The 13229-nt window shown below is 42.5% G+C and overlaps 1 protein-coding gene across 1 annotated transcript in view; it reads left to right on the top strand.

Annotated features, from left to right (window-relative positions):
* The window catches only part of shank2b (SH3 and multiple ankyrin repeat domains 2b), a 251559-nt gene extending 246274 nt beyond the window's left edge, over positions 1-5285 (top strand). The window contains 2 exon segments of the mRNA XM_056282438.1: positions 24-630; positions 4721-5285. Of these exon segments, the coding sequence (XP_056138413.1) occupies positions 24-630; positions 4721-5285 (1172 nt within the window).
* Positions 5286-13229: the final 7944 nt, after the last annotated feature.

Below are 13229 nucleotides of genomic sequence, written 5' to 3'. Positions count from 1 at the left end.
CTCATTGATTTCAGCCACCTCAGCACGCGGCACTTCCCTTACCCCTTTCTACCCCACCCACCTCCCACCCAATAACAACAACGAAAAGCGCGCCCCATCTGTGTTGACCAACTGTATGCCTCCCAGCTTCCAAACAGCCACTCACTTGGAGAGCTACGAGCCAATCAGTGATTCAGGAATTGAGGAAGTGGACAGTAGGTCAAGTGGAGACCCCCAGCTGGAAACCACTAGCACAGTCTCCACTGTCTCTTCCATTTCCACACTGTCGTCAGAAGGAGGGGAGGGGTTAGACACCTGCACTGTCTATGCAGATGGGCAAGTTTTTCCTGGGGCCACACTTATTAACAAATCAAACAAACACAACAAGGCTAAAATACACAATGTTGTTTATGCAAACAGCAAAGAGACAGGAATGGTTGGAGGAGGGGCAGTTATGGAGGAGACTTTAAGGGCTTACAGCGGAGGACGACCCCCTAACTCTGTCCCTCCTCCCCCACCAGGGGAAGCACCCAAGACCCCAACACAAAGGGGATCTCGCCTGTGGGGGGAGGGAGGGGAGGGTAAGGGTCTTCAAATGCCCAAACCTGGAGACACAATGGAGTCGGCTACCAGGACAGTGTTTAGCTCCAGGTAGGAATACTGCTGTTTAGGTTTCCATTTGGTTTTGCCTTTGTAACTTTTCTCTGCTCTTTTGTTAAGAAAAAAAAAAACCTCCATTGTAAATTGTACTGCATACTTCTTGTATACCCTCTCTTGTACCAAATTTGTTGGGTTACTTACTTGAGCTGGCCCTAGCATAGTTGGTGAAATGTTTTCATTTTACTGACAAAGTTTCTTTGAGCAGTAGGGCTCTTTCTACAGGATCAAAAACACATTCTTATGCACTGTAGAAGTTGGCAGACCTTTTCCATGATTACTTTAATAACAGGAGTTTGACAGAAAGATGTTTGAAAATCACCATTTTGCCCTTGCTAAAGTGAATATAATCATTATTAACATCCATGTTCCGCTGGATAGTTTTGATAATCCTAGGTTTTAGTCTATGGTATATTCTAGCTGCACTGTCTTACTGTACAAAACATAACAAAATACAAACTATCTAAACTATCTAGCATTAGAAAATACAGTTCTGTATCACTTGTCTGTCACAAAGCGGTGAGGTGTGTGGTTGGAATGACAGATGAGTTCAAGGTGGAGGTGGGATTACATCAAGGATCGGCTCTGAGCCCTTTCTTGTTTGCAATGGTGATGGACAGGTTGATGGACGAGATCAGGCAGGAGTCTCTGTGGATGATGATGTTTTTGGATGACATTGTGATCTGTAGCGAGAGTAGGATGCAGGTTGAAGAGAGCCTCGAGAGGTGGAGGTATGCACTGGAGAGAAGAGGAAGGAAAGTCAGTAGGAGCAAGACGGAATACATATGTGTGAATGACAGGGAGGACAGTGGTATGGTGAGGATGCAAGGAGTACAGGTGATGAAGACATATGAGTTTAAATACTTGGGGTCAACTGTCAAAAGTAACGGGGAGTGCAGAAGAGAGTTGAAGAAGAGAGTGCAGGCAGGGTGGAGTGGGTGGAGAAGAGTGTCAGGAATAATTTGTGACAGAAGGGTACCAGCAAGAGTTAAAGGGAAGGTTTACAAGATGGCTGTGAGACCAGCTATGTTATATGGTTTGGAGACAGTGGCACTGATGAAAAGACAGGAGGCGGAGCTGGAGGTGGCAGAGTTGAAGAAGATGCCAAGATTTTCATTGGGAGTGACGAAGAAGGACAGGATTATGAACGAGTATATTAGAGGACAGCTCAGGTTGGACGGTTTGGAGAAAAAGCAAGAGAGGCAAGATTGAGATGGCTTGGACGTGTGGAGGAGAGATGCTGGGTATATTGGGAGAAGGGTGCTGAATATGGAGCTGCCAGGGAAGAGGAAAAGAGGAAGGCAAAAGAGGAGGTTTATGGATGTGGTGAGGGAGGACATGCAGGTGTCTGGTGTGGCAGAGGAAGATGCAGAGGACAGAAAGAGATGGAAACGGATGATCCGCTGTGGCGACCCCTAACGGGAGCAGCTGAAAGTAGTAGTAGTAGTAGTAGTAGTAGTAGATCACTTGTCTGTCACACATTCAGCACAATTTAGAGTACTTTTTATTTTTCATCATTGTTGATGCTGTGGCTTCTCTGTGCTTAGACTGCTAGCCTCACCTTGATAACAGCAGTTCACCTCAATACTGTCGTACCTTTACTATACACACCCACAGTTTGTCATATACCTCAAAATATCCCTAATTGAATTAGATTCAAGCAAACATGTAATTTAAGACATATACACCCAGGTTTACAAAGGAAAGACTCTTGTGTTACACATCCTTTTGTATTTGTTCTTTTAATGGCAATAGAATTGTATTACGCAGCTTAAAGTGCACTGCACTACTTGGGTTAAGCTTATATAGTATGTTCCTCATGGGGCTTCTATTCAAACTGAAAGTTCATCATAATATTTAGCAGATATCACCTGTGGTGAGTAGTCAATGTTTTACTCTTTCTGCTGAATGTACAAGTCGATCATTTCACTGCTGAGTGACAATAACAGTATTTTTTATTGAAGCCATGCCATTCACTCCATACTGTCCCTGTTCTTTATTATTGCCTATAAGAGAGAAGACATTGACATAGTCGTGTGCATTACATTGGATTTACAAAATGCTTTTAACCACCCAAATTTATTCAAAATACATTTATTTTACCATGACACGTTATTATTTCAAAATACACTGTTTTCCAAATTTAGGCCTAGATGAGTTTGTATATGTCCTCTGATATTAAAAAGAAATCTTTGTGTGTGATAGGCAAATTATTAATAGACTTTCATTCTTCCAAAGGTGGTGGTGTCGCTTACCGACAAACAAATTTATGTTGAGAGAAATATTGGCAGAAATAGTTTGCATGTCCTGTTTTTTTAACAGATAAATGGGTGTTGCATGAGGCTCACTGTTTTAATGCAATATATTATTGCCCTGATAAGGAAAAATGTCTGTTGTAGTAACACATATACATATCATAGTGTTACAGTCAGGTCTGCTGTGTGTTGAAAACACACTGTAATCTTACTCTGTGTGTGTGTGTGTGTGTGTGTGTGTGTGTGTCAGTGAGTCCAATAGTACCTTTGTAGATTAGGAAAAAAAAACAACTTTGTAGTTGCTCTACAGACAACTTGTGTAAATGCACACAACACAGGTGTCTAGACAGCAAACGGTCCAGTGTGACAAGCATGGGCCGTACAGTCGCAATACCAGCCAACGAGACGTCATCCTTTAGTCACACACAGGAAATGACACTCACTGCAAGGCATGATCAAAACGAACACAGGATATTTTGGACGTCCTTTCCTTCAGCAGGGGCTTGGTGGTGGTAGAGGGTGCAGCAAAGTGCGTGTAGTTCATTACTGAAGAAACAAACACCTAAAATCCCATGTATTTTTGTATAATGCCTCGTAGCGAGCATCGTTTCCTGCACGCGAGGAAACAATCACGTCTCGTTCACTAAATTAATAGAGAAGTTGCACAATGTCGCTTTAATTCATAATAAACATGATGACTTTGAAAGATGTTCAGGTGCATGTCATACTAACTGCATGTCTGCACTTTTGTGTTTGCATTCCAAGCATGTTTTTCTTCACGGTGTTGTCAGCCTGTGATTTTGTGTGTATGTGTGTTATGCTATAATGCGCATTGTGCTGGAGTAATCTGACTGAATGTATGCGCTCGTGTTAGTGTGTATGCATAATTTGTCTTCTGTCTGAGAACAGCATGGTTGCCTAGCAACCGAATAATGAGTAGCCTTGAGCAGCCTGGCAGGAAGACATCACTTTGATTAACATGCTCGTGCAAGAATCATTTGTGTGTGTGTGTGTGTGTGTTTGCACGTGTCGGTGTGAATGGTGCATGCTGCATCATCATGCATGCAGAGTTCCTCACTAACTAAGTTGTTGGTTAGTTAGCGATTCATTTGTGCCATATCAGACTGCCTGTAAATGAAGCTAACCGTTTTCCTGACATGCCTTGTCTCATGGTTTACAAAGGAAACGTTATTTGTAGCATGAACAAATTTCTTCAACGACCCTTTTAGAAATCAAACAGACCCGACTCCCCGTAGCAACTTCAGAAACGTGCCCTTCCTGACTTTCCAGTAGTGGGGTAGCTTTGTTTATTAGCTTTATTACTAGTTTTTATTTTTCGACTTAATTCATAAAATGTGAGTGTGTGTTGGGCATGAAAAAAAAACAGGTTAGAATTTATGACTATAATATTAGGTTATCATTTGGAGGCTTTTACCAACGGATTACTTTGTTGAGAATGCTAATCTGTTTTAGGCAAACTTCACAAAGCCTTAAAGTTTTGCCCATACAGACTCATATTTATGGAATGACTTGTGATTTGAGATTCAGACCTTGTAGAAACAGCTGCATAGTGTCCTTGAGCAGAGTTTAAAGTTTTGCTTGTGTCAAATGTCCAGCGTTCTTTACCCTTCTTCTAGAAATGCATGGAAAAAATACCATATCCTTTTTTATGTAGACATCATTAACCTGTGTGTGTGTGTGTGTGTGTGTGTGTGTGTGTGTGTGTGTGTGTGTGTGTGCGTGCGTGCGTGCGTGCGTGCGTGCGTGCGTGCGTGCGTGCGTGCGTGCGTGCGTGTGTGTGTGTGTTACATTCATTTGTATCTCTCAAGGAATCCAGACGGCTCTTCTGGAGTCCCACATCACCGAAACATCGTCACCTTTGCTTCCACGACTACAGCGCTGTCATGTCACCAGGCCCCCAGCAGTGTCGGAGGATCCGGTCAAAACCCAATGCCTTCATCCCCAGCCCTATCACCTCCTGACTCCGGACTAGGACTTCCTGCTTCGTCGTCCTCCTCCCTTCCTATCTCCGCAGCCTCACCTTCCCCTACTCTCACTGACATGTTTGGCCTCCCCACCCCGCCTCTCAGCCTGGGCACGGGACGCTCCCGCTCCCCTTCTCCCCTCACCCTGATCCAGCACACCACCCCCTCCTCAGCCTCGTCAGCTAAACCCTTTGTCTCCAAGCCCCTTTTGCTGTGGAGCAAAGCAGATGTAGCCGATTGGTTGGAAAGTCTGAACCTCTCGGAGCACAGGGAAGCATTTCTGGATAACGATATCGAAGGCAGCCATCTTCCATCATTACAAAAAGATGACCTCATCGACTTGGGCGTCACCAGGGTGGGACACCGCATGAACATAGAGAGAGCTCTGAAAGTGTTGATGGATAGATAGGAGGCAAGGAAAGAGGCTTAAAAGACTGAATAGACCGATCCAGGAGGAGAGGGCGAGTTTAATGTGTGTTGGGTAGCGGATGCATTTAAAGAGCGCTTTTTAAATATTGATGGATAGATGGTAAGGGGGAGAGTGAGATAAGAGAAAAGGGGTGAAGACAGGGAGAACTTTTAAAAAAAACCTGTGCTGGATCATGGAGAGACGAGAGGAGAGGGCAATGGAAGAGGGGAGCATTCATTTCTTTGCTACCATCATCAGAACTTGGGAACTTTTTTCACAGGCTTTTAGCTCTGCCCACACCAACATGGTAATAAGTTGGTTATAGACTTTCTTTTCATTGTTGGTATGGTGGTGGTGGGGGGCCCACTATGACTGATCAAAATTCTTAGCAACTAAAAGTGTGTGCTGCCATTTATAACTGGATACAGTAAAAACAGTCAAACAACTTGATGGATTGCTGCAGTTATCTGAATAAAGCACAAAACAAATAATGAAGCCAACCAAAAGTCATCCAATGGGAGGAAGCCAGAGGGAAACGTTGATGCACAAAGAAGGAACAAGAAATCGGTGAAGGAAATACAGGGGAACTTGCGCATCTTTGTTGTGGAATATCTAGTTTTCAAAAACAGAAAATATAACCTTTCAGAATTCAAAGAGCTTTTGAAACGAATTAAAACTCGTCTTTTCAAATGAATGCAAAAACAAGTCCACCTTTGCTGCTGCAGCCAAGCAGCTTTTATATCCAAGACCTTCACCGGAACGATTGGTGAAAAATCTCTTCAGGAAAATGGCCGGGATATTCTTAGTGGGTCCGAGTATCCCCTGTTGAGGCTTACTATTGTACTAATCTTTCTTACCAAGACCTCAGCAGAGAAACTCTGTACACCAGTTCAAAGACTGCAAAGATCACTTCACCATTAGGTTCACAGCAGACAGTCAGTAGATTCTAGAGATGTTCATGCAAATTTTTTTTTTACCTGTTTCCCTCTATGATTTGTGATTTTTTTTAAAAAATTTTATCATCCTAAGTTGTGTTCACTTACTAGGATGTATCAGCCAATTGTCTTCCAGTCTTTAATGGAAGCTTAAGTGTGTGTCAAAAGCTGTCTCTCTGGAAAAGGAAGTGTAGGTCAACAGGAGAGGCTTGAAGTAGTCTTGGCTTATCAAAACCTTTTTTTGTCCACAATATATTGCATTATGTTATTTCTCTTGCATTACTATTTCCTCTGAGAGGAGAATACATATAATGTACCGTATTTCCCAGACTATAAGTCGCACCGGAGTATTGGTTGCACTCAGCAAAAAACGAATTGTTGTGAGGAAAAAAGCAGGCCACCTTGGTGTATAAGCCGCATCTAAATGGTGGCCCTATAGAAACTGAATGACAGTAGAACGGACATTCCAGTTCAAATCAACATAGCAAGATCGTCAGAGACGCGCTGGCCATTTGAGCTGCTGCTGTTGCAAAGAACTGTGACCGGGGGGCGTCCGGGTGGCGTAGGGGTCTATTCCGTTGCCTACCAACACAAGGATCACTGGTTCGAATCCCCCGTGTTACCTCCGGCTTAGTCGGGAGTCCGCACAGACACAATTGGCCGTGTCTGTGGGTGGGAAGCCAGGTGTGGGTAAGAGTGGGGTAATTAACCAAGTACAACTGGGGAGAAAAATGGGGAAAAATCCCCCCCCCAAAAAAAACAAAAAAACTGTGACCATTGTAGTGGGTTAATTTCCGTATAACCCAGCTTGCGGCAAATCATATGTGTTTTTTTTTTGTTTTTTTTTTAAGTCACGGACTCACTGAAGTGAGGTTTTGCAGTAACGACCAAACAAGCAGCGGAGTAGTACAAACATTTGTGGCCCCACTGAGGTTTGCTGACAAAATTATATTGTATAAGTCGCAGGACCAGCCAGACAAGTAAAAAAACGGATGTATGGTCCGGGAAAAACGGTAGAGAGCACCTTTTACCAATGATGCATGGGTAGATTTATGAGCTACAGTGATTTAGATGGGTACATTTGCCAATAATTTTTAGCAACCATTTTGCTCATGTTGCTTTGTTTGTTACAGTTTTGTTGTCAAACCTAGTTTTATTCCTGTTACCAACTTACATCCCTGCTGAAGGCAATAATGTTTTCCTCCATTGTCTCAATGCTGAAAATGTATCAGCACCTATAGGTCCTACAGTATTTCTACCTGTGTATATTTGAACCGTTACTTGGACACGAAACTGCAAGGGCTGACCTGTGCATCGAAAGCTCTCAACAACTGCTCAAAACATCCATCCAGCTAAACCACGTGGCATATTTGCATACTCATGCCTTTTCAATGCTTTCCAATCTGCAGGACTAGATAGATAGTTTGGGGCTACTTGGGCTCTTTCAGAGAACAAAATGTGAGCTTTGTTTAGTGTTTGTAGCAGCAAGACAATTGATAATAATGTGAAGAGAGCAAAGCTGTTCCTTGCTTTCTCTCCGGGAAAGCCCATATTGAATATTATCAAGTAAGTATTTGAGCAATGACACAAACCGAGGGGACGGGCTAATTGGGAATAAAATGTGCCAGTGGGGTACACACTTTCCCTGCTCTGATGTTTTCAACAATTTTTTTTTCATTTTGCACCATAAAACATTTCAATACCAACTAGAAAAATAAATGCTACCACTGGCAGGATGTACTGGTAGCATTGACAGCCAGTTTGCTGAACCTAGCCTGTGATGGGCCAGATATATATACTATCTTACTAACTGCGAACAATACTTGATTGTTAGAAGAACATTTTGAAAGTAATGCCAGTGAAATGATAAAAAAAATCAAGAGATTTCATAGCCCAGGGATCCTAGACATAATTTTATTATGGGATGAGCCCAAGGTTAGCAGTTTTCAGGTATTCCCTGTGCATACTGTTCATTAAGTGGTATGCAGTCAGTGTTTTTAATCAAAACGCAAGTGTTTTAAGAATCAGTGACGAAGAAAGCCTGCCAAGAGCAGTTAAAGTTAACTTGTGTTGTTCAACAGGGTATACTCTTGTATATTACTTTTAGTGATATTTATTCAAAGAGAATTTCATGTTTATATTTCAAGAGGATGGTTAGGATGGTAGTAATTTTTACAGCAATATAAACATGATTATGATCAAATTGGTGGAGATGAGGGAGGTAAATAAGTCGCTTTCATATCCACAAAGGTGTATATGAAAGAATATTTGCTCCAATAAAGACGGGGATGAAACGTCTTTGACTTTAATCAGCTCAAGATAATAAACTCAATGATTACCCACCATGTTGAGTTAGACAACCTATTTGTGCTTAATGTTTCTCTTTATAGCTTGAATGAATTGAAATGAATAAATAGATTAATCAATTTATTTATTTTTAGATTTAACTTACATAAATTGAAAGTAAGTTGAACCCAATTCTGATTCGGAGAATTGATATTTCTTTGAACCTGTTGCAGTATAAACTTGGACTATTTGCAAAAGCTTATTTAAGAGAAATAGGCAGCAATTATTGTGTATTTCTTTGGGACCAATAGGTTTTTAGTTGCAGCATTGTTTTTTTATTTTGGCCTCACCTCTGTCCCTTTTCTGGCTCAGGTTTGTATGAAAAAAGCAAACTTTAATTTGATTTTAGCTGCTTTTATTATTTTAGCATAGCTAGAGAAGTAAATTTAGCATTAACCAAAAAAGTTTTTTTTTTCAGGAAAAACTACCCCGAGCTTACTGGTGAGAAACATTTATTTATTTTAATCTATATGTTCTCCAATAGTCTTGGCACACTTCTAGCTGTGATGACCAAACCACTTTGAATGGATCTGCAGAAAATTCTGCCACAAACCTCAAGTCAGGCTCTGTATCTGTGCCACAAAATAAAAATTAACCAATGCAACCACACATTGAAAACATTATCTGCCCAAAATTAGAAGATGTCTCCTCTCCGATGAAACCCTGGGATCACCAAACAATCATCTTTTCTGGAATTTACAAGTGATATTCCCATTTATTCTTGTAATGTTATTTGACTCAACAATCTCTCGATTTATTCATTTATTTATTTTTGGCCCCACCATCGACATTTTTCGGCCTTTTCCCCCGAAACCTGGAGAACATGAAAAGTGTTTGTGTTTTAAAAGTGCAGGGATGTGGATTAACAGCATTTACTCTTCGTCAGTCCTTTCTGCCATGTTGTTAAGCATCACAAGTTCCTCGTCCATCATCTCAGAAAGTGAAAAATACTTAGAGGCATAAAATATCATTAGAAGGACGGGAAAGATAGGTAAAGGACTATCAAAGTAAGTTCAGCCTTGGGATGAGGACTGGTTTAAGCATAAACGTGAGTTTATTAGGTGGTTGTGATATCATTGTGAAAAGTTGCCTTTTAGAATATAGTGTGTAGAAATGTCACTGATTTCAATAGTTATGACTCAAAAAGATTGTGAGCACCTGGACCTGTGTACAATTGATTTAAATACAATTAATACCACAAATTTGGGGGGTGTTGTTCAATTGCATTTTTGGTTATAATTAAAGTGCAACATCTCCTACTAGCATTTCTTAAATTGCTGTATTAGCTGTGGTTTGAGGTAGGTTGGCTCCGTATCTGGCCCCATGCTTCTTTCTCAGCTTTTGGACAAGGGCAGGGTGTAGTACTTGATTGTAGTACTAAAACTGCTCTTACACAAATACATAAGATTAAGATAAACTTGTTAAACTAACTTAACCGTGGACCTTTACTTGTTTGTGTTCAGGGAAAATCATGTTCTCTTTCATCTTTTAGCTGAGGTGGTCTTGCTGTGGTGGACCTCCACCACTGGAGGACATTGGTGCTCACTATAATGACTGAAAGATAGATGCTATTGTGTTAAGAATCCCAGGGCCGAAGATGAAGATTATTTTTGATTATGTAAGAATGCTTAGGATGAAAATCTAGCTTTATTTATACAGTGAGTAGTGCAGTTTAGTAAGGTGTTTACAAAAGAGATATATGGTCAATGAAGCAATATATATATATATATATAAATATATACAATTTATTGTTCTTTACGAAAATAATTAGTCTTTACCAGAAACCCACCTAGTCTATTTTGAAATTTATATAAATATCTATGTTGATGACTACTGGAACAAATTTGAATATCACCAATAGCTCACCACCTGTATTTGTACTAAATGTCTGTAAATATAGCTGATTTGAAATCAAGCTTTGCATAGTTTGTGTATTATGTGTTAAGAGCCAGAGGTAATGCTCTGACTCTGACTCACTACTCCCACCAGAACTATCAATAAAATAATTTTGCCATTGGAGTTTTCACTTAGAGCCATGTCGGAGCCACAAGCTCGCTCTCTGGCTTTTGCCAATTAACTGACATTCATAAGGGTATCTCACCATGGACTTTGTTATACATTTACTGTTCAGTTTTGGTAAAGGCACAGCCGTATCGTCACCTAATTAAAATAATGGTCTAAGTCATATTTTCAAGTTTTTCAAAAAGCAGAATAAACTGACAAATTTTGTTTCAGTTTCAGTTTATTCTATGTCTAGTTGGTACCACTCCACCTCTTGCACAAACTCAGGCTCCTTCCCAACCAGAATAAACTGACAAATATTGTTTCAGTTTCAGTTTATTCTGTTTTTTGAAAAACTTGAAAATATGACTTGGGCCATTATTTTAAGAAGATGACGATATGCAGTACATGGTGCAACCTGGCAATAAGCTAAGTTATCATAGAAACTATAACACTATAATGACCCTAGAAGAAGTGAAGGCAGTAGAGATTAAGTTTTTCAGGTTCATGGGAAACCAATATTAAAATCCAGGGAACCTTAAACCCATTTAGATTCAGAATAATCAAATTGCTGAGAGAACCACCAAATTCCAGAAGTAAGTGTTTGATTACGAAGCAAATTTCCACCTCTTTGTTGTATTGCCACGTGGAGTGGAACTATTCATAAAAATCTTAATTTGGGATGTGACATGAAACAAATTGGGGTCAATTGCTCATTTCATTTTGACAAAGATGGAAGAAAAGTTCTGATTTTTTTTTGTCATAAAAGAAATAGTAAGCAAGGAAATATGGTTAGTATTACAAGATAGTTTAGCTAGTTACAAACTGATGTTAGCTTTACCACCAGGATGGCTGCTTTGACTCACCTAACCAAACTAAAATGTGTACAATAAGTTCAAGTTGTTGACATTCCCTTTACTACTGAAGATGAGACTTTAACAGCTATTTAGCATTCTGCATGCTTGGCTAAACTCAAAGGTGGGGCAAGAAGCTGTCCCTCACAGAGAGGGTGGGGTTTAGAAATGGGGTGTCTTTTTAATTACAATGCAAAAAGTCAATCAAATGCAAGTGGGTTTTTTTCTTCAACGCTCTTCATTGTGAGCAGCCAACATGATAGAAGTATTGTGCGAAGAATGAACCTATGCAGATTTGCAGACCACTTAAAACCCTGTCCATTTACACATTTAAGCACACCTGGACACTTGCTGTGGAAAATTGGTGTGTACTTTGAAAGTGTTTCTTTTGACCAACACGGGGATCTCTGGTTCGAAACCCCGTGTTACCTCCGGCTTGGTCGGGCGTCCCTACAGATACAATTGGCCGTGTGTGGGTGGGAAGCCGGATGTGGGTATGTGTCCTGGTCGTTGCACTAGCGCCTCCTCTGGTCAGTCGGGGCGCCTGTCCGGGGGGGGGGGCTGGGGGGAATAGCGTGATCCTCCCACGTGCTACGACACCCTGGTGAAACTCCTCACTGTCAGGTGAAAAGAAGCGGCTGGCGACTCCACATGTATTGTAGGAGGCACGTGGTAGTCTGCAGCCCTCCCCAGATCGGCAGAGGGGGTGGAGCAGCGACCGGGACAGCTCGGAGGAGTGGAGTAATTAGCCGGGTACAATTAAGGTGGCCTGGGGGGGGGGGCACAAAAAAAATTGTTGTTTTTTTAAGTTGGGGGAACGTCGACGTTCTGGACATCACTTCATTTGAAGCGTGCAGCCCGTCTCAGTCTTACTATGACCACTAACTACTCTTGTCATGAATTAAGTAGGGACAGGTGGGTGCACCAGTTATGCAGAGGTTGTAGAGGAGCTCAAGCAGGAGTCGTGACAACTTTCTCTTTCGGCTACACAACGTGCACCATTTATTCCTTCCACCATTACAACAAAAACCAAAAACCCGCCTAGCGGAAGTGTATCACTGCAAACCCGAACCGAGGAAACAGCAGCTGTAAACTAACGTTCCTACTAGCTCAATAAGGGGAATTATGTAGCCCCATAACCACTACACACGTCCCCCCAGAATTCGCCTTAATACGAAAAGTCAGTGTGGCGAGGGGGGCGGATCTCTCTGCCCCAACGGCTCCGCTGAACAGAAGCTGGGGGCTGGTTAACCGCAGGCAAAGCAGCAGAGTCCTCACAGCTGGACCGGGGAAAGGGAGGGGCTGGGGAAGCAGGGGGCGGCTCGCCGGGGGAGGGGGGCAGGGCCGGGGGGCGCCCCCGCCGTGGGGGCAGGGCCAGACCAACAGGGCGGTCTAAGTCCAGGTGAGCAGGCTTGAGGCGGTCCACAGAAACCCGCTCCGGCCTGCTGCCAACCTTCACCGCAAAGTGCTTATCTCCAGTGTCCCGTACCCGAAATGGGCCGTCGTAGGGTGGCTGCAGGGGACCGCGGTGCGCGTCGTGATGGATGAAAACATATTCCACCGACCGCAGCTCCATGGGGACATAGGACTGAGAGCCGCCATGCTGAGAAGTGGGGACCGGTGCAAAAGCCCTGGCTTCCTCCTACAGCGCAGTCCGTTGGCAGCTGGCGGACCAGGGAGCTGTGGCGGTGGGAAGGAAATCCCCCGGGGCCCGAAGTGGCTGTCCGTAGACCAGTTCGGCGGATGAGGACTGGAGGTCCTCCTTGGGGGCCGTCCTGACCCCAAGCATGACCCAAAGCAGTTTGTCG

Source organism: Lampris incognitus, chromosome 6 (genome assembly GCF_029633865.1).
Source record: "Lampris incognitus isolate fLamInc1 chromosome 6, fLamInc1.hap2, whole genome shotgun sequence".
Taxonomy (NCBI): Eukaryota; Metazoa; Chordata; class Actinopteri; order Lampriformes; family Lampridae; genus Lampris; species Lampris incognitus.
The sequence above is the reverse complement of the archived record's forward strand: the minus strand, read 5'-3'. Positions and strand labels throughout refer to the sequence as shown.